General features: G+C 40.8%; 1 protein-coding gene across 1 annotated transcript in view; it reads left to right on the top strand.

Annotated features, from left to right (window-relative positions):
• The first annotated feature begins 306 nt into the window (after positions 1–306).
• The window catches only part of nt5e (5'-nucleotidase, ecto (CD73)), an 84,988-nt gene continuing 62,896 nt past the window's right edge, over positions 307–22,398 (top strand). The window contains exon 1 of the mRNA XM_043696234.1: positions 307–1,274. Within this exon, the coding sequence (XP_043552169.1) occupies positions 948–1,274 (327 nt within the window). The 5' untranslated portion in view covers positions 307–947. The remainder of the gene's footprint in view (positions 1,275–22,398) is intronic.

Raw genomic sequence — 22,398 nt, 5'->3', positions numbered from 1 at the left:
GCTATAGTACAGTATATCCTCTTGTTGCCTTCTCTCTCACTGTTGTGTTGAATGATCTCCAGGTTGCTCTCCAAGTCGCAGGAAGGCACTGGAGGAACTCAGCAAGCCAGGCAGCATCAGGAGATGGAGAAGGAGACGTTTCGGGCGTAGCCCTTCTTCAGGACTGGAGGTGGGGGTGGGAGTGCAGATAAAAGTTGGGTGGGGACGGTTATGGGTGAGGAAAAGGTCAGAATGATAAGAAAGTGATCACACATTTTAACTCGGAAATGTACTGCCATTCCTTCACTGTCGCCCCATCAAAGCTCCTAGACCTTGCTAAAGCACTGTGGGTGTCCTTACACCTTAAGGAATGCAGTGGCCACGTCAGTGATGTCCAAGTTTCATCAGCACACAAATACAGTTCGGAATCCTCCAGCTATACCAACTCAAACTGAGAGGTGGGAATGTTTGAAAACTTTCCCAACGCAAACAATTCTTGTGAGTCAGCCGAAAGGAACTTCCATGTGTATCTTCCGACAACACTTCAGCAATGATGATCTTCGAATCGAAGGGTCTGGAGTAGAAAGTGAGCTTGGTCTGTGTGTTCAAGTGTTCAGAACAGCATCAGAACCTTCAAGTCAGTGCTACCACCACAGTCAGAGCTCAATATTAAATTAGTGACTTAGGAAAACTTCCAGGCACGCTTGAATGGTGGGAGAAAGCAAATATTTTAACATGTGCACACTAAAAACGAAACGTTATTTTGCCAACAAATGTTCTCAAATTTCTGCAGAAAACGTGAAGCTTTGGAGCCAATAATGAACTCCCGTACGTTTTACGTTTGTTAGTAAGTATGACCTAAAGTGAAAAAATGCTCCGCCTACCGCTTATATGCAGCGGAGACTTCAGGGTTCAACTTCATTTAATCTCGGTGGAGCAGCAGCACGCTAGACTAACGCTCGCTTACTATGGGCTGTCCCTGTGCTCTGCTCCTGTGTCTCTGGCTGCTGACCGTCTTCTGCATCACACGCACTTCTTCCTTCGATCTCACGATTCTTCACACTAATGATGTACACGGCAGAGTGGAGGAGACCAGCGTGGATTCGAGCATGTGTGCTTCCAACTGCTACGCAGGCGTGGCCAGGAGATTGACAGCAATCCGCCAAATCAAGGAGAAGGAGAAGAATGTCCTGCTGCTGGATGCAGGGGATCAGTACCAGGGAACCATATGGTTCAATTATTACAAGGGTGCCGAGGCAGCCCACTTCATGAACGAGCTGGGATACAATGCAATGGTAAGAACGTACTACTGTGCTGGCTATACCGGCTAAAACCATTGTAAAAGTGTACCTTCTCCATGTACAGAGTAGTTTTGCAATCAAATATTAAGCAAACTTTTGTTTTTCATTTCCTTTCCAGAGATACAAAAAAAAATGCATTTATGTTCTATTTAACAATCTCAAAGCATCCCAAAGGACTTTACAGTCGACGATGTATTTTTAAAGTGTACTTAAGCAGGATACAAAGCATTCAGGGTGCACGCAGCAAACTCCCACAAATAGCAACTGGTAATACGGTTCTGAACGTTGGTGGAGTCATGAATGTTGACTAGAAGTCCACGGAGACCTTTCCTGTTCTTCTTTAAAGACTGACATTTTGCTGCTGGTCGGATGCTGCCTGAATTGCTGTACTCTTCCGGCACCACTGATCCAGAATATACTATTTTCTGCCCGCTTACAAAGTAGGGATGGGGCCTTGGTTTAATGTCCTGTCCAAAAGATAGAAACTCCAGCAGTGTAACAACCCCACTGGGGTGTCAGGGATAAATTGTATGCTGTTACACTCATAGAGATGTACGGCACAAAAACAGACCTTTCTGTCCAACTCGGCCATGCCGATCAGATAACCTAATCTAGTGCCATTTGCCAGCACTTGGCCCATATCCCCCTAAACCCTACCTATTCGTGTATCCATCTTTGTGCATTTTAAATGTTGTAATTTTACCAGCCTCCACCACTTCCTCTGGCAGCTTATCATACACACATCACCCTCTGAGTGAAAAAAAACTGTCCCTTAAGTCCCTTTTAAATGTTTCCCCTCTCACCCTAAACCTATGCCCTCTATTCTGGACTCTCTCATCCCAAGGAAAAGACTTTGTCTAATTACCCTATCCATGTCTCCCATGATTTTATAAACCTCTATAAGGTCACCCCTCAGCCTCTGACACTCCAGGGAAACTCATCCCAGCCTATTCAGCCTCTCCCTGTAGCTCAAACCCTCCAAGCCTGGTAACGTCCTTGTAAATCTTCAGGGCTTATGCCCGAAACGTCGATTCTCCTGTTCCTTGGATGCTGCCTGCCCTGCTGCGCTTTTCCAGCAACACATTTTCAGCTCTGATCTCCAGCATCTGCAGCCCTCACTTTCTCCCTGTACAGCTGCAACATGACCTCCTAACTCCTATATCCAGTGCTCTGTCCAATAAAGGAAGGCATGCCAAATGCCTTCTTCACTATCCTATCTACCTGTGATTCCATTTTCAAGGAGCTATGAACCTGCACTCTTCTGGATCCATGGTTAACATTTAATTGGCTAAACTGTGCAGCGCATTGACAACCATCAGAGTTCAGTCTGCATGCCTGCAGTCTTCTAATGATATTAGTGCAAATCCATAAGCCCCTACAAATACAGAGCTTGTGGTAAATGCTTAGTGGGAGAAGCCCTTTCAACCAACTGTTACAAAATCTCCACTGCCCATTACAGACCCATTAAAATGTTAGAAACTGTGAGGAATGTATTGAAGTGCAGATAGGAGTGGAAAACTTTACATACAATATCATGCATCTGTAAGACGGAAAGGAGTACGCTGATTTTTAAGGAGTGATATGTGGCTAATAACTGACTTATATATGGATGTCCAAAAGGCATCTGATAAAGTTCCTCATTAAAGACTATTAGCTTAATGAAGCTCATAAAATTACTGACGTGGTTAGGACATTGGCTATGTCAGAAGACAGCAAAGATAATGTACAGGTATCTAAATTAGAAGGATGTGTCCAATGGTGTGCTGCAAGGATCAATGTAGGGGCTTCAAATATTTGTCATATTTATTTAAGGCTTAGCTGATGGGATAGAAAATCATAATTTCATATTTGTCGATGACATGAAGATCGGTGGCAATGTAGCAACATAAATGGAAGCACAGCATTTTAAAAGGGGTGGTCACCTAAAATTTATGGGGGGGGGGGGGTTTGGATAGAGGTGTTCTCCCAATCTTTGAGCATAATCCCAGCAGAAGATGAGTAAAACATCCCACAAGAAGCCATGATTTACACGAATCAACCAAAGTAATGAAAGAGGTTGGGTAGAACCCCTCAGAAACTCTCCCTGTTGGTTTCTTCATTACCTTTTTGGGCAGTTGTGCCAGAACCATCCCTTCCTTCCCCTGTTAGTAAAAATCTGACATAATATTTGTACAAATGTCCCATAACCTTCCTTATGTGTTTTATAACATATGCAGATGATACATTGTATTATACTATTTGTACGTAACATTTTTGATTTTAGTGCATGCCATACGTTTGAGTACCTATCACAGCTCAAAATATCACACTCATGACAAACTGACTTTGATAAAATGCGAATGAATCACAATTCAATTGTCTGAATTCACGAGTCCCTTTGATAAGAGTGTTGCTGAATCAAGTTCTCAGAAAGATTTTGTAAGAGTACATTAAGTATTATAGGTCATAGAATTACAGAATAAGGGAGAATGATTTGGGGAGAGGGGAAGTGATGGCCTAGTGGGTCATTGGATTATTAATCAAGAGACCCAGATGATGTCCTGGAGGTCTGGATTTGAATGTTGCTATCGCAGATGGTGGAATTTGAATTTAATAAACTTTCTGGAATGTTCAACCTAGAAAAGTGGGAAGTGATTCATTTTGGAAAATCGAATTTGAAAACAGAATACAGGGTTAAAGGCAGGATTCTTGACAGTGTAGAGGAACAAAGGGATCTTGGGGTCCAGTTCCATAGATCCCTCAAAGTTGCCACCCAAGTTAATAGGGTTGTTAAGAAGGCGCATGGTGTGTTCGTTTTTATTAGCAGGACATTGGATTTAAGAGCCACAAGCTTATGCTGCAGCTGTATAAAACCCTGGTTCGACCACACTTGGAATATTGTGGTCAGTTCTGTTTGCCTCATTATATGGATGGTGCAGAGGAGCTTTACCAAGATGCTGCCTGGACTGGAGGGCATGTCTTATGAAGAAAGGTTCAGGGAGGTAGGGCTTTTCTCATTGGAAAGAAGAAGGATGAGAGGTGACTTGATAGAGGTGTACAAGATGATGAGGCAGAACTACCAGGGCAGAAATGGCTAACACAAGGGAGCATAATTTTAAGGTGATTGGATGAAGATTTAGGGGAGATGTCAGAGATCGTTTTTTTTACACAGAGTGCATGGAATGCACTGCCAGCGGTAGAGTCAGATACATTAGGGACATTTAAGCGACACTTGGATAGGCACATGGATGGTAGTAAAATGATGGGTATGCAGTTTAGTTTGACCTTAGGGTAGGATAAAAGGTCGGAACAACATTGAGGGCCAAAGGGCCTCTACTATGCTGTACTATTCTATGTTTTATGATGGTCATGAAACCCAAATATCTGAATCACTAATGTTCTTTAGGGAAGGAAATTGCCGCCCTTACCTGGTCTGTCCTTCATTTGACTCCAGACTCACAGCAATGGGAATGTGGCAAAATGGTGACTCAGTGGTCAGCACTGCTGTCTCACAGAGCAAGGGACGCAGGTTTGTTTCCACACTCAGGTGACTGTCTGTGTGGAGTTTGCACATTTTCCCTGTGTCTGTGTGGGTTTCTTCCAGGTGTTCCACTTTCTTCCCAAAGTCTAGAGATGTGCAGGTTAGGTGAATTGGCTATGCTAAATTGTCCGTAGTGCCCAGGGATGCACAGGCAAGGTGGGTTAGCCATGGGAAATGCATGGTTACAGGGGTAGGGGGTGGGAAGCTCTTTAGAGGGTTGGTGTGAACACAATGGGCTGAATGGCCTCATTCCACAATTTAGGGATTATATGGCTTTTAACTGCCATGTAGACAATTAGAAATGGGCAATAAATATTGGCCTAGCCAGTGACACCCACATGCTGTGACTGAATGTTTTAGAAAATGGGTTCATGTGAATGCGTCGGCACTCTGAGCTTTTTAATTCTGCCTTTTCCCCATAACGCTGCGCATTGTTTCCACGTTGGCTAAATATTTATCCAGCATCCTTGTGAATTCCTTAAGTGAACCATCACGTGTCCAAACAGTGCATTCCAGATCCTAACTACAGAATTGTGATTTTTTTTCTCATCTTGCATTTGCTTCTTTTGAAAAATTTTATGTCTGAGCTTTCTGGTTCTCAATCTTTTTACAAGTGGAAATAGCTCCTTCCTATCTATTCTATCCAGATCCCTCATGATATTGAAATCTTTGATCTTATCTTCTCTTCACCTACTCCTCACCAAAGAAAACAGTCTCAACTTCTCTAGTTTTCCTTCATAATTCAAGCTCCATCCCTGGAACCATTCATATAAACCATTGCAGCACATCCTTCCTATTGTGCGGCATCCAGAACTGTACACAATATTTCAACTAAGGTCTAACTAGAGCATCATACCCAGTTCATCAATACCCCTCTGCTCTTATGCACCCTTTAGAATAATACCCTTTGTTTAATACTGGCTGTCCCTGACTGTTGTGTCAAAATGTATCACCTCACACTTCTCCGCATTGAACTTCACTTGTCACCCAATCTTGCACTCCACAAACTTGTCAACATCGCTTTGAAGTCTCACTATCCTCCTCACAATTTACAATTCAGGCAAATTTTGTGTTGTCTACAAACCTTGAAATTGTCTCCTGTGCACCAAGATGTAGACCATTTATTGGTATATGTAGAAGTGCACGGATCTCAATACTAACCCCTGGGCCATTCCACGTCAAACATTTTAGCCTGAAAGATATCCTTTAACTATTACTTTCTGTTTCTTATCCCTCACCCAGTATTTTATCCAACTTGCTCAAGTTTCTTTTTATCACTGACCTCACTGGCCTGAATTTATAAGCTAATTTGCTAAATCAAATTTTAAAATTAGAAAAAGCCTACATTGACTCTGGAAGCAATGACCAACAAATTTGCAAATCTTCCTTTTGTTGTTCACAGCATCCAATAATGGTCACATTATTATTAATTTCACATGTGATCTACTTAACTAAGTTGCCAAACCATTTAGAAAATAAGAATATGGCATGAATACAGTTATCAGTGCACTCAAAATAGTGTGTAGCAGAATTTTAACCATGCTTACTTCCCTGCAATATTAATAAAGTTCAAGATTAAGTGAGTTGAACCCTTATCATTGGGTCATATGGAATTCTCCTCTCTTGTGTTATGATAAATATAAATGATTGATTGGTTTGTTGCATTCACTTTTCTAAGTCATAACTATAATCACTAATAAACAAGATGCAAAGATTAATTTCCACTGGAGTTTGACCCAGTACCTTTCGGTCTGGGCAATAATTGTCAACCTGAAAAAGTGATTTACAAAGCAGTTATTGGCAAATATTCACACTCTGTGTGTCAGTAATAGGCTGTCAGTATTCTTAACATACAGCTTGTTTGATGCATGCTATAGTATTGAGCAAAAGTAGACTTGCATCAATATAGCACTTTACACAGCCACTAACATTACCAAATATGTTGCTGCCAACTTTTTAAAATTCAGCCACTGCTGTAAGTCCCAAGGCAGCCTGTTTATATGATGTTCACAGAAGCAGCAATTTGATAATCATAAGATCACGGAATCCCTACAGTGCAGAAAGAGGCCATTCAGCCCATATTGACACTGAAAAGAGCATTCACCGACCCAATCCCCCACAACCCCACATTTATTATGACTAATCCACCTAGCTTAACACATCCCTGAACACTGTAGACAATCCACCTAATCTGCTTATATTTTGACTGTGAGAGGAAACCCATGCCGACACAGGATGAACATGCAATTCCAGAGAGCTGCCTAAGGCGGAATCAAACCCAGGTCCTTGGCGCTGTGAGGCAGCAGTACTAACCACTGAGCCACAGTGCCACCCAATGATAAGATTTGTTTTGTGATGTTAATTGAGGAATAACTATTAGTCAGAACATAAGTGATAACTCATCTGCTGTTCTTCAAAAGTGCTGTGGGATTTTTCATTTCCATTTGAGCGAGCAGATATAGACTCAGTTCATTATCACATCTGATAGAGGACACACCTAACAGTGCAGCATTCCCTTAGTACCTTGTACTACATTTGGGTGTCAACACTAATCTTTGTGCTCCAGTTCTGGGGTGGAACTTGAACTCAAATCTACAGGCTAGAGATTAGAGGGACACCAAGTGAGCTACAGCTGAACAGGATGATATATCACAATAAGGAAAAACAAAACATTTGATGGTTGTTAATGAAAAATGAAAGACAGGGAAAGTTCTACACACTATGATACTGTGTGCAACAATTTCTCACCCAAAATGAAGTGATCGCTAAGGGAAGATATAAAATTAGATTACAATTAATCCTGTGAAGGATAGCTAAGCGACAGTGCAACTCGTAGAGAACTTTCCGTGAAAGTTTAAGATCTTAACTTAAGAGTTAAGTTAAGATCTTAACTTAACTCTTGTCCTGTATCCTTCACAAGCCTGTCCAAACCAAAAAAGAAGTAAGAATATAGGAGGATGGTGGACTCTGCAATTAGATTCCAGTAACATTTAAAAGGATAAATCCAGTAAAGATCTATCATAGACAAGTTGTCAAATACAGAAAATAATGTTTTACAAATGAGAAGTACTTCTTGCTACAAATTAATTTGAGAGATACATGAATAAAGGAAGCCTAAGATAAAGTCAGAGAAGGAGTCGGTTTCAAATCATTGAGTTTATTATCAATTCACTATTAACAATACAGAATGCCTGTCAAACTCATTTAAATTGTTCAAGTAATTTAATGACTTTTGCGCTATTAAAATAAATGACTACTTATAACTGAGGGGAAAGTTTTAAATGATTGTTCTGTGGGCAAGATGGGAGTGATGGAATGAGCAAATATATTAAATGCAGAATAGTTATTATGAATGGAGGACCAAAGTCACTGGCTTTAGAAACACCCGTGCATTATTCTATGGAACACCATATGGACAGTACAGAGGGAACAGAAGTAAATTTGGACTTTTTTTTGTTTTTAAGTCATGGGAATCACTGGTTGAGACAGTATTTATTGTCCATCACCAGTTTTCTTCCAGAATTTGGTGGCAAGTCTTTGGAATTTTGAAATAAAAATAAAAGTTGCTGGAAAATCTCAACAGATCTGTTAGCATCTGTGTGGAGAGAAACTAAGTTAATATTTTGTTTCACTGTGACTCTTGTTTGGAACTTAATTCAGAGCATTCTTCGCAATCTTTAGTTGGAGGAAATTATAGCTGATCCAAGTATGAATGTCAAACAAACAGTCAGGCAACACAGAGTTAATGGAGGCAGTGATAGAGGTGTGGTCAACATATTTGGTAGCTTATGTATTTAAATTCTGGAACCAAAATCAATCAGAAAGTATATAATGAACCTAAGTTGGGTCACTGGAATAGGAGCAGCAGGAAAAGCCATTTCTACACTTATTCTGATGGTGATTGAAACAATTTTCAGAGAAACCAAGCAATAAAATTGCAACACAGCTGGAGTATGGAAGCTAGATGTTGAGCAGGATGATTTGGTCAGTCATAGCTAAGGTGACAGAGGGGTCGGGAAAAGATAACACACCATGATTCCAGTCAGAGTATCTCATTTGTGACTTGTATGAGGTCCATTTGATTTACAAGGATGTTGCCAGGGTTGGAGGATTTGAGCTATGGGGAGAGGCTGAACAGGCTGGGGCTGTTTTCCCTGGAGTGTTGGAGGCTGAGGGGTGACCTTATAGAAGTTTACAAAATTATGAGGGGCATGGATAGGGTAAATAGGCAAAGTCTTTTCCCTGGGGTCGGGGAGTCCAGAACTAGAGGGCATAGGTTTAGAGTGAGAGGGGAAAGATATAAAAGAGACCTTCAGGGCAACTTTTTTCACACAGAGGGTGGTACGTGTATGGAATGAACTTGGTGGAGGCTGGTACAATTGCAACATTTAAGAGGCATTTAGATGGGTATATGAATAGGAAGGGTATGGAGGGTGCTGGCCGGGTGCTGGCAGGTGAGACTAGATTGGGTTGGGCTATCTGGTCGGCATGGACGGGTTGGACCAAAGGGTCTGTTTCCATGCTGTACATCTCTATGACTCTATGACTCTATTTCAATGCAGTTACAGGTGCAGTGACCTGATACAAAGATGAGCATAGATATAGAAATTGATAGCACGTTCAGAGACCTTGGAAAGAAAAGGGTAGTTCGCAAATAAGTTGGATATTTGGTTTCAGAGTAATCCTGCATTAATGAGATGTTGTGCAAAAAGTGAAGCCCAACAGTGAAGAAAGACTGTAATATACAAGTTGTGGCTTAATATTTGTATACTGACAAGCTTTTTTATTTTTCAGCATTTTATACAGTTTTAATCTGTTAAATAGCGTTTGAGGTTGAAGAGTTTTGAGTTTTTTGGAGTGTGATTTTGTGTTGCTGAAGGAGACATGTCAGCTCAAGGACTACAGTGAAGACAGTCGTAATTTGCACTGATCTCCTTTCATAAATTCAGGACATGACAAAAGCACTTTGGATCAATGCAAACATTTGGAAATGTCATTTTTAGTTTATTTGTTCTTGTATCAATTGTGTGCATTACTAACTAAACCAACATTTTTTGTCCAGTCCTAATTGCACTTGAGAAGTGATGCCATCGAGTCATGGCATATGACAGTAGAGAAAGAGACCCTTTGTTACATCATGTCTGCACCTGTCACTGATCACCTATCTAATTCCCAGCACTTGGCCCACAGCCTTGGAAGCCATGGCATTTCAAACATTCACCTATGTACTTCTTAACTGTAAGCTGAGTTCAGATACCCATCACCCACCATTGTGATGAATAAAATTCTTCTTAAATCCCCACTGAACTAATAGTCCCTTATCTTAAATCTATGCCCCTAAAAAATTATAGACCTCAGTAATGTCCTCCAATGAAGAGAAAGTGAGGACTGCAGATGCTGGAGATCAGAGATAAAACTATAGCGCTGGAAAAGCAAAGCAGGTCAGGCAGTATCCAAGGAGCAGGAGAGTCATCAGGAATTCCTGATGAAGAGCTTATGCGCGAAACGTGGACTCTCCTGCTCCTCGGATGCTCACTGACCTGCTTTGCTTTTCAGCACCACACTTTTGACTCAGTAAGGTCCCCCCTCAGTCTTCTCTGGTCGAAGGAAAATAACCTCGGCCTCTGTTGTCTCTCTTCATAACTAAAACACTCCAGCTCAGGCAACATTCTGGTGAATCTCCTCTACATCTTCTCCTATCTAATCATATTCTTCCTACACAGTGGTAATCAAAACAGCACACACTACTCCAGTTGTAGCCTAGCCAATGTCTCACATACAGTTCTATCAAAACCTCCCTGTTCTTGTATTCAATGCCTCAACTAATAAAAATAATTACCCCATATCCCTAATGCCTTCTTAATCACATTATCTACCTGTCCTGCTGCCTTCGAGGTCTCATGGATATTCACAGCTAGGTTCAACTGATCGTCTGTACTTTCAAGGTTCTACCATTCTATGTATACTCCTTTGCTTTGTTAGTCCTCCCAAAATGTATCATTTCACACTTACACGATTAAGTGCTATTTGCCACCATTTGCCACCATTCAACCCATCTGACTTATCGTCCTAAAGTTGAAAGCATCCCTCCTCAATACTTATTATACCAGTACTTTTTTTGTGTCTTGTATGAACTTACTGATTAAAAACTGCAGGACTGAGCTCCCCTTTCCGTAACTTAAGTTATCTTAATAAAACAAAATTTTAAGCCAATTGAAATAATTTTCTAAATTATTTAGGTTTCCTATACTATTTACTTCATGCCTCCCTTGACAAGTCAGCTGCTCCATCCATGCCCACAAATTCCCTCTTTCCCTATGCTAGTTAGAATTCATGCTTTTCAAAAAACAATCACTAGGATTGAAACACGGTCCCAAAAAGTGCTTCTGACCCCTCCAGGCTGTTATTTCAATGTACGATTTAAGTGCAGTGGCGCAGTTGAATCTGTGTCTGGATCCCATGAGAATCTATGGATTGGGGAGATGGGGGGAGGTGGTGATGTAAAGGCTGTCAATCTGTGCTTCTCTTTATTAATTGCTCAGCAAGACTACTGCCACTAGATTGAGTCAGGTCTTCCTGGAAGGTGAGCAGCTTCTTGAACCACTGCTGTCAAAATGGGGTGGTGCTAGGTTCATCTACTGTACTGTTAGGAAGAGAATTCCAGCACTTTGATAGAAACAGCAAAGGAATGGCTGCTATATATTTCCAGTCAGGATAAAATGTGGCTATGAGGAGGTTGGTGTTCCCAGGTATCTGCTGCCATTGTTCTTCTAGCTGTTAGATGTTGTAGGTTTGGGAAGGGCTGTCAAATGAACCTGAATGAATTTCTGTAGTGGACCTTCTAAATGTTACACATTGCTGTCACTGTGCATTGGTAGTGGAGGGAGTGAACGGTGAAGGTAGTATGTTGGATGCCAATCAAGTGGGCAACTTTATCCACAATGGTGTCAAGCTTCTTGAGTGTTGAAGCCCCCTCTCCTCTCCATGACAAGAGAGTATTCCACTTTGCTCTTGACTTGTACCTTGTAAACAACTTTAGGAAATCAGAGGCTGCAGAAATTCCTAACCTCTAACCTGCATTTATAGCTACAGTGTTTGTATGACTGGTCCAGTTCAGTTTCTAATCAATGGTAACCTCAGGATGTTGATAGTGGCTGTATATTTAAGCAGTAGTGATCCTCTAAAGTGGCCAAAACAGGCTTTGAGTTGACACATAAGTTTTGCACTCATTTTGTGCATGATACATTTTGATAAAAGAGTTGAAAAAACGCAGAATTGTTACCCAAAGTTTACAAAGCAGCTGATTGCTTCTTGAAGTACCTATCACTACCCATTATAGAAACACAACAGTAGAACACCAGGTTATAATCCAACAGGCTTAATTGGAAGCACTAGCTTTCAGAGCGCTGCTCCTTCATCAGGTGATATGAAGTGCACGATTGTAAGACACAGACTTTATAGCAAAAGTTTACAGTGTAATGTAACTGAAATTATACATTGAAAAAAGTCTTGAATGTTGTCTGTTGTTTCCACTTGCGTTGTCAAGCCTTTTCTTTGTGGACTGCAGTTGCTATTTGAGAATTTGTTTTGCCTGATGCAAGTTCAGCTGAGATTTGTTCCTTAAGAGCTTTTAGCTTGTTTGAAAGCCTCTGGTTTTATTTGCTGGATGTTTCTGATTTTGTGAAGGTTTCAGCCTACTGGTGGTGCTATGTATATTTTTCTTCCTAACATGATGTAATAATTTTCCAACCACTTCAACTTCCTTTTAGCTTTTGTTTTCTTGGAAACCCGGGCCTCTTTCATTTGCAGCTTCAATGGTTGTTTGGTTTCTTCTATGTCTCGGTTTGAATTCTTTTACTAGAGTTTATTTTCTGAAAGGGCTGTCTCCTGAGTGATTTTCAATTCCTTGTGTATGCTGTGCATCTGTAACTGTTTTAGCAGGATTGTCATTTTCTCCAGTAGCACTTTGAGATTAGGGAAAGTGATGGTGCAGTTGTATTGTCACTCAACCAACAATCCAGAGACCCAGGATATGTTCTGGGGACCTGTATTTGAATACCATCACGATGATTTTATTATGATTAAATGGTGAAATTTGAATCCAGTAAGTGTCTGGGATTAAAAGTCTGATGATAATCATGAAGCCATTGCCATTTAAACAAAAGCATCTGGTTTATTAATGCCCTTTCGGGAAGGAAAGTTGCTGTCCTTACCTGTCTGGTTGTCTCTTAACCACCTTCTGAAATGGCCTAGCAAACTATTCAGTTGTAACAATTGCTAAGAAGTCTGAGAAAAGAAATGCTACTGCACAAAGCACTTGGCATCGACCTAGGCACTGGGAAATGCTAATGGAAAAAACAGCCATGTGGACCTGCAAAGACGTCCTGACTAACATCAGGGGCTAGTGCCAGAATTTGGAGAGCTGTCACACAGCCTAGTCAATCAACAGCCTAACATGATCATGGCTTACAGGCAATATTGAAAACACCACCATCACCATCCCTGAATTTGTCCTTCCTACCGGCTGAACAGGTCCAGCAGAGATGGCACACATGGTATATAATCGAGAGGGAATTGCCATGGGAATCCTCAGCATTGTTTCTAAATAGTGTCATGGTATCAGGTCAAATATTTGCAAGGAAACCTCCTGCGATTTATCACATATTGTCCTCCCTGAGCTGATGAATTAGTAGTCATCCATGTTGAACAATACTTGGAGGAAGCATAGAAGGTGACAAGTATGCAGAATGTACTCTGTGTGGAAGATTTCAGTGTCCACCACCAGGAATGGCTCAGCAATAGCACTACTGATGGTGCTGGTCAAGCCCCAAAGAACATAGCTGCTAGACTGGGTCGGTCGCAGGTGGTGAGGAGAAAACATAGCAGAGATCATCCTCACCAATCCACTTTGCTGCAGATACATCAGTCCATGACAATGTCCCTAAGAGTGACCACCACACAGTCCTTGGGTTGTGTGGCTTCCATCATGCTAAATGGGGCAGACTTCAAACTGATCCAGAAATTCAATACATGGTGCTGTGGGCCTTCAGCAGCAATTGAAGCATACTCCAATGCAATCAGCAACTTCATGGCCCTACTCAACCATTACCATCAACCATTATCTTCGATTATTAACTTCAAGCCAAGGGATCAAACCAGGCTCAGTGAAGAGTACAAGAGGTCATGCCAGAGCAGCACCATGCATATCTAAAAGCTACAAAGCAGGACTATTTGCATGCTATACAATGGAAATAGCAAATGATAGATAGAGTTAAGTGATCCTGCAACCAGAGGATCAGAGCTAAGCTCTACACTCCTACTACATCTAATCATGACTGATGCTGGACTCTGGACTATTAAACAGCTCACTGGAGAAGAAAGTTCCAAAAATATCCCCATCTCAGTGACTTTGTGGGGGCAGCACATCAGTACATAAAATAAAGCAACATTCATCAGCCAGAAGTGTTGACTGGATGACCCATCTCAGCTTCCTCCAGAGGTCCCAGCATCACCATTGCCAGTCTTTAGCTAATTTCATCCATTTCACGTGATATCATGAGACAGTTAGAGGTACTGGATACTGCAAAGTAATTGGGCCTTGAAAGAGTGATTTTTAACACTTTAATCCCTCTTCCAGACCAGACGAGACTTGTTTCTTAGTTCCAAGCTTTATTCATATATGCATGGGAGGTGTACCCATCAAACATAGTTCACAATTCGAACTTTATCACAAAACCCATGATTTTATATTATTTTTCTGGATAGTAAGTTTCCAATCAAAAGATTATGCATTTACTCACCAGTATCTCTATCCAACAGTATTCACAAAATTTATATTCCAAGTATTTACACATGGCTATACTATCCAATAATAATTAAACTAGAACACATGATTAAAATATCCAACCATATCATAACACGTTCTCATTTTCTAACTCTAAGAACGTACTTGTGATTATCAGAAATTCTTTGAGGCCCTGACAATTCTGGCAATAGTAGAGTCAACCCGACCATGCCGACCAGGTTTCTCAAATTAAACTAGTACCATTTGCCTGCATTTGGCTCATATCCCTCTAAACCTTTCCTATTCATGAACGTATCAAATATCTTTTAAATATTGTAACTGTACTTGCACCACTTTCTCTGGCAGCTCATTCCATATACTCACCACCCTCTATGTGAAAAAGCTGCCCCTCAGGTCCATTTTAAATCTTTCTCCTTTCACTTTAAAAACAAGTGCCCTAGTTTTGAACAGCCCTACAAGTCAGTGAAAAGACCTTTGCTAATTACTTTATCTACGCTCCTCATGATTTTGTAGACCTGTACGGTCACCTGTCAACCTCCTACAATCCAGGGAAAAGGTCCCAGCCTTTCCAGCCTCTACTATAACTCAAACACTCCATTCCAAACATCCTGGTAAATCTTTTCTGAACTCTCTCCAATTAAATAATATCCTTCCTCTAGCAGGATGATCAGAACAGTACACAGTACTACAAAAGTGGCCTTACCAACAGCCTGTGTAACCTCAACATGATGTTCCAATTCCTGTACTCAATGGTCTGAGCAATGAAGACAAGCATGTTAAATGCCTTCTTAACCAGCCTCTCTACCTATGACACAACTTTCAAAGAACTATGTACCTGAACCGCTAGGTCTGTCTGTTCAACAGTACTACCTACGGCCTTACTATTAACTGTATAAGTTCTGCCCTTGTCTATTTTACCAAATGCAATACCTTGCATTTATCCAAATTTAACTCGAGCTGCCACTCCTCAGTCTATCCAATTGATCAAGATCCCTTTTGTAATCTTAGATAATCTTCTTCACTGCCACAATACCACCAATTTTGATGTCATCCACAAAATTACTAATTATGCCTCCTAAATTCTCATTCCAAATCATTTTATATAAATAGCAAATAACAGTGGAATTAGTACTGATCCCTGTGGAACATTGCTGGTCACAGACCAAAGCCAACCCTCACAATCACCCTCTGTCTCTTACCAAAAAGCCACAAAGTTATGCAGCATGGAAATAGTCCCTTCGGTCCAACTAGTCCATGCCATCCATGTTTCCAAACTAAACTAGTCCTACCTGCCTGCATTAGGTCCATATTCCTCCAAATCTGTCCTGTTCATGCAGTTATCCAAATGCCTTTTCAATGTTATGTTACATAATTCTTTGAAATTTGCATCACAGGTGGTTAAGAAGGAGTTTATTTTGCTTATCTTCATTGCTCAGACCTCTGAATATAGGTATTGGGACATCATGTTGAGTTTGTGCAGGACGTAAGTGAGGCCTCTTCTGGAGTACTGTTTGCTGTTCTGGTTGCCCTGTTAAAGGAAGGATATTATTACACTGGAGAGGATTCAAACGATTTACCAGGAATGGAGGGTTTGACTTATAAAAGTAGACGGATAGACTAGGACATTTTTCATTGGAGTGTAGGTGGTTGAGGGGTGACCTTATAAGGGACATAGAAAATGTCAAAAGCAAAAGTCTTTTTCCTAAGATGGAGGAGTTCAAAATTAGGGGACAAATTTTTAATGTGAGAAGAGAAAGATTTAAAAAAAAACACGAGGGTCCGTGTATGGAATGAGTTTCCAGAGGAAGTCATGGATTCAGATATATTTAGTATTCAGTTGGCAAGCTCTCCCTGACTCCCATGTGATCTAACTTTACTACGTAGTCTACTGGGTGAAATTGTGCCTCAGTGATTAGCACTGCTGCCTCACAGCACCAGGAACCTGGTTCAACTCCACCCTTGGGCAGCTGTCTGTGTGAAGTTTGCAGATTCTCCCTGTGTCTGTGTTTCCTTCCACAGTCCAAAGATGTGCAGGTTAAGTGGAAATGCTAAATTGCCCATAGCATTCTGGTAGTGTGCTGGCGAGGTGGATTGGCCATGGCAAATGCAGGGTTATATGGATAAGGTAGGGGATGAGTTTGGGTGGGATCATCTTTGGAGGGACAATGTGACTTCTGCCCTCAATCAGCTTTTGAAAGGTCTTGCCTAATACCGTCAAAATTAGCCTTCTTCCAATTTAGAACTTCAACTTTTAGATCTAGTCTATCCTTTTCCATCATTATTTTTAAACTTATAGAATTATGGTCACTGGCCCCAAAGTGCTCCCCCACTGAAGTCTCAGTCACCTGCCCTGGCTTATTTCCCAACAGTAGGTCAAGTTTTGCACTTTCTCTAGTCGGTACATCCATGTATTGAATCAAAACATTTTTCCTGTATTCACTTAACAAATTCCTCTCCATCTAAACCCTTAACTGGCAGTCCCAGTCTATGTTTGGAAAGGTAAAATCCCCTACCATAACTACCCTACTATTCTTACAGATAACTGAGGTCTCCTTACAAATTTGCTTCACAATTTCCCTGTGACTATTAAGGGTCTATAATACAATCCCAGTAAGGTGATCATCCCTTTCCTATTTCTCAGTTTAACCCAAATAACTTCTCTGGATGTATTTCCAGGAATATCCTCCCTCAGTACAGCTGTAATGCTATCCCATATTAAAAATGCAACTCCCCCTCCTCTCTTGCCTCCCTTTCTATTCTTCCTGTAGCATTTGTATCCTGGAACATTAAGCTGGCAGTCCTATCCATCAGTGAGCTATGTTTCTATAATTGCTATGATATCCCAGTCCCATGTCCCTAACCATGTTCATTTGCCTACCCTGTTAGGCCTCTTGCATTGAAATAATTGCAGTTTAATTTATCAGTCCTGCCTTGTTTTCTGCTTTGTCCCTGCCTGCCGTGACTATTTAACTCACTTCTTCCATCAACTGTACCAGTCTCAGATTGATTGGCACCATATCCACAAACATTCACTGCTTCCATCATTGATGCTTAGCAGCCGCAGTGTGTATCATCTACAAGATATATTTCAGAAATTCATATTGACTCCTTAAGACAGTACCTCTCCAAGCCACTCACACTGACTTGGAAATATGACGCATTCCGTGAGTATCACTGGGTCAAGTATTGAAACTGGTTCTAACAACATTATGGGTCTACCTACTCCAAATGGACTGCAGAGATTCAAGAAGGCAGCATACCACCACTTTCTTGAAAGAACTGGAGATGGTCAATAAATGGTGGTCCAAGTAGTGATGTCCACATCTTATGAAATTTTTTTTCAAGGCACAGATTCTATAATTGCTGCTGAGTTTGATCTGTATTATATGTAAGTTGCTCTGGGCCTTTCTATAAATAGGCAACCTTTTCTTTAGATTAATGATAGAGAGCTTGTCATACATCCTGCTTCCATTCTTACTCTTTCAGCTCTCGCAGAGAGATATGGACAGGTTGAACTAGTGAGCAAAAATTTAACACATCGAATATATTACAGTGAAATGTGAGGTCATGCACTTTGTCTGGAAGAACAAAGACGCTGAATATTATTTAAATGGAGAAAGACTGTAGAAAGCTATGGAGCAGAGTGTTTTGGGAGTCAGATTTTGTAGATAATAGAGAAGACAAGTATAATTTAGGCCTTTATTTCAAAGAAAATGCAGTATAGAACTAGGACAATTTTGCTGAAACTAAGACACTAGTCAGACCATTGTCAGAACAGTTTTGGGCCCCTTATCTAAGGAAGAATATACTGCCATTGGAGGGCGTCCAGAGAAGATTTGCTAGGCTGATACTGGAGGGATTGTTTGCTTTGGACATAGCTAATCTAGAAACTAAAGCTCCAGGCAGTGTTTAAACATTTTGTATTTTGTTAGGAGATCTGCTGTGTCCCAACTTAAATTACACAATGTTGTGTACATCTTGACAATATGCTTTTAAGATTTCCTTTCTTGCTATTGCTCGAGCATATTCCCTGATCATTTGCCTTTCTTACGTAAGAATGAACAAAGACTTAAAAGGCTGGCTCATATACTTTAGCACTAAGACTTTTGACCATGTGTTCTATCTGTTGACTTGTACAAGTATGATAGATCTCATTGCCTCCCTTGCCTCCCTTTCTATTCTTCCTGTAGCATTTGTATCCTGGAACATTAAGCTGGCAGTCCTATCCATCAGTGAGCTATGTTTCTATAATTGCTATGATATCCCAGTCCCATGTCCCGAACCACTGTTCACCATGTCATGTTAATGATACTGGTATAATAATTATTCTCTAGAGATAGTTAACTCTATGAGTTATATTATTTAGAGCAGTAGAGACATTATCAGTTAAGAATTAGATATTACCACAATTTACTGATTTCTTTGTCTGCACCTTGCAGACCCACAGGACTCTGACTGCTGGCGACATAGTATAAACATAACAAAGGAATCCGGGTTTAAGTCTCACTTGCTCCAGAGGTGTGTAATAATATAACAGGTTAATTAGAAACTTATCTATAAACATAAGACATGTGTCTTTGAAGGTGAAATCTGTTTAAAGCACGGTACGCAATTAGCAACTTACACAATGATCATGCCAAATTCTAGATCCTTCATGGTTCATTCGTATTACGTACAATGAATAAACATTAACATTATTACTATTGAACTGTACTTCATGATTCAGCGCTTCCAGAAGATGAGAGCCTCATTAGCATTGCACTAAAATGTTCTTGAGACTGATCCAGTACTGAGAGGAAAATGGCATCCTGCTATCATTGATGCAACATCAATACTGTTTGAATTCTCAGTACTCAGTTAAAGGCTTTGTAGGTAAGAAACAGACACAAAAGCTTTAATTATTCTTCACATCCTGCAACAGCTTATTGTTATTATTTCAGTATTAATTACAAATACTGTTCTGCTCCCACTGTATTGTTCACATGGTACTTTGCTGCAATATAGGATGCATATGAGTTTTTAAGACAGTTTACTGTTGTTCCTTGGCCTTTATGCTACATGTCATTGGGACTGTGTTATAGACCCCCAAACAGCCAACGTGAGCTAGAGGAGCAGATGTTTAGTGAGATTGCAGATATCTGGAGGAATAATAGCATAGAATTGGTTGAAGATTTTAATTTTCTGGGCCACCCAGAGGTGAAGGGTCACAACATGGTGGAATTTGCCAAATCTGTCCAAGAAAGTTTCCTAAGTCAATATGTAAAGGGAGAGTGCAACACTGGTCCTCCTCTTAGGAAACAAGGTTGGGCAAGTGACTGAAGTGTCAGTCAGAGAGTACTTTGGCTCCAGTGACCATAACTCTCTTAGTTTTATCAGAGTTATGAATAAAGATAGGATAGGTCCACACGTTCAGGTGCTGAACTGGAGTAGGGCCAATTTTGGGGCCATGAGGCAGGATCTAGCAGAGGTTACTTGGGTGAGTCTGTTTAAATGAAAAGGAATAGAGGCTTTTAAAAGTGTGATATCAAGAGTCCAGAGACAATATGTCCCTCATGGGTTGAAGGGAGAAGCTGTCAAGTTTTGGGAGCCTAGCCGATGAGGGATATTGAGGCTCTGGAGAGGAAAAAGAAGAAAGCATACATTTGGTTTAAGCTATTGGGCTAGGATGAATCCTTAGATGACTATAAAAAGTGCAAGGGCACACTTAAGAGTGAAATCAGAAGAGAAAAAAAGAAGGAATGAGATGGATTTGACAGATAAGGTTAAAGATAATCCCAGAAAGGTCTATTGCTATATTAAGAGTAAAAGCACGGCTAAGGAAAGATCAGCATGTCTGTCTATGTCTGGAGCCAAAGGAGGTGAGGGAGATTTTTAATGTATATTTCTCCTTCGTGTTTACTGGAGAGAGTCATGAATGCTAAGGAAATAAGTGGCGATGTTTTGGTCACATACATATTACCAGAGAGGAGGTGTTTGCAGCCTTAAAGCGCATTGGGGTCGATAAATCCCCTTGGCCTGATCTAGTCCATCCTCAGATATAATGCAACTTGTTGGACTTGTTGGGCCGAAGGGCCTGTTTCCACACCGTAAGTAATCTAACTTGCAAGCTAGAGAAGAATTTGCAGAGGCTCTTGCAGAGATTTTTACTTCATCTTTAGCCACTGGTGAAGTTCTGGAAGACTGGAGGGTGGCTAATGTTGTTCCATTGTTCAAGAAAGATAGCAAAAACAAACCAGGGAATGCCAAGCCACTGAGCCTATAATCAGTAATATGTAAGTTGATGGAGAGGATACTGAGGGACAGGATCAACCAACATTTGGATAGTCAAGGTCTGAATAGGGATAGTCAACATGGATTAACGTGCCAGAACTCATGTCTGACAAATCTTTTAGAGTTTTTCAAAGAGGTAACCAAGAGGATAGATGAGGGTAGGGTAAAGGATGTTGTCTATAAGGCCTTTGACAAGGTCTTGCACAGCGGGCTAGTCATGAAGGTTAGGTCGCATGGGATCTGGGGAGACTCATAGAATCATAGAATCCCTAGAATTCCTACAGTGTGGAAACAGGTCCTTTGGCCTAACAATCCAGCTAATTGGATTCAAAATTGACTCAATGGTAGGAAGCAGAGGGTGATGGTTGAAGGTAGTTTCTTGGACTTGAGGCCTGTGACTAGTGGTGTCCCACACAGGGGTCGGTACTAGGACCTTTAATATTTGTTATTTACATAAATAATTTGGATGTGAATATACAAGGCACGATTAGTAAGTTTGCGGATGATGCAAAATTAGGAGGTATCATTGATAGTTAGGCAGGTTATCAAAACTTACAGAGGGATCTTGATCAGGTGGGGAAGAGGGCTGAGGATTGGAAAATGCAAGTCAGTACAGATAAGTTGCATTTTCGAAAGGCAAACTAAGGTAGGACTTATACAGTTAATGGTAAGGTCCTGATGAGTGTTGTGGCACAGAGGACTTAGGAGTACAAGTACACAATTCTTTGAAGGCGGCGTCACACGTGGTGAATAAGGCATTTAGCATGCTGGCCTTCATTGGTCAAGGAATTGAGTGTAGGAGTTGGGACGTTGCTATGATGTTGCTACGACTATAGGTCTGAGTTATAGGGAGATGTTGGCCAGGATAGGACTTTATTCCTTGCAGCATAAGAAAATGAGAGGTGACCTTATTGAGGTGTATAAAATCATGAGGTGCATAGATGGGATGAATGCATAAGGTCTTTTTTTCCGCAGAGATGGGGAGTCAAAAGCTAGAGAGCATAAGTTTAAGGTTAGAGGGGAACTGAGGAGCAACTTCCTCACGCAGAAAGTGTTGCTTATATGTAACGGGCTACCAGAGAAAGTGATTGAGACAATAACAATAACATTTAAAACATATTTGGATAGGTGCATGGATAGAAAGTGTGTAGAATGATATGGACCAAATGAGGACAATTGGAATTAGCTGAGTAGATGCCATGGTCAACATGGACCAGTTGGACTGAAGGGCCTGTTTCTATGCTGTATTACTCTATGACTCTATGACTGAATGTACTTCCTCACCACTACCTTTCCCACAGCAAAACTTCATCATCTTACATCCAAGTACACTTAATGGTAAAATCCTAGGGAGTGTTGCTGAACAAAGAGACCTTGGAGTGCAGGTTCATAGCTCGTGGAAAATGCAATCACAGGTAGATAGATGTTTGGTATGCTTTCCTTTATTGGTCAGAGTATTGAGTACAGGAGTTGGGAGGTCATGTTGTGGCTGTACATTGGTTAGGCCACTGTTGAAATAATGC

Source organism: Chiloscyllium plagiosum, chromosome 9 (assembly GCF_004010195.1).
Source record: "Chiloscyllium plagiosum isolate BGI_BamShark_2017 chromosome 9, ASM401019v2, whole genome shotgun sequence".
NCBI classification, from domain to species: domain Eukaryota; kingdom Metazoa; phylum Chordata; class Chondrichthyes; order Orectolobiformes; family Hemiscylliidae; genus Chiloscyllium; species Chiloscyllium plagiosum.
The sequence above is the reverse complement of the archived record's forward strand: the minus strand, read 5'-3'. Positions and strand labels throughout refer to the sequence as shown.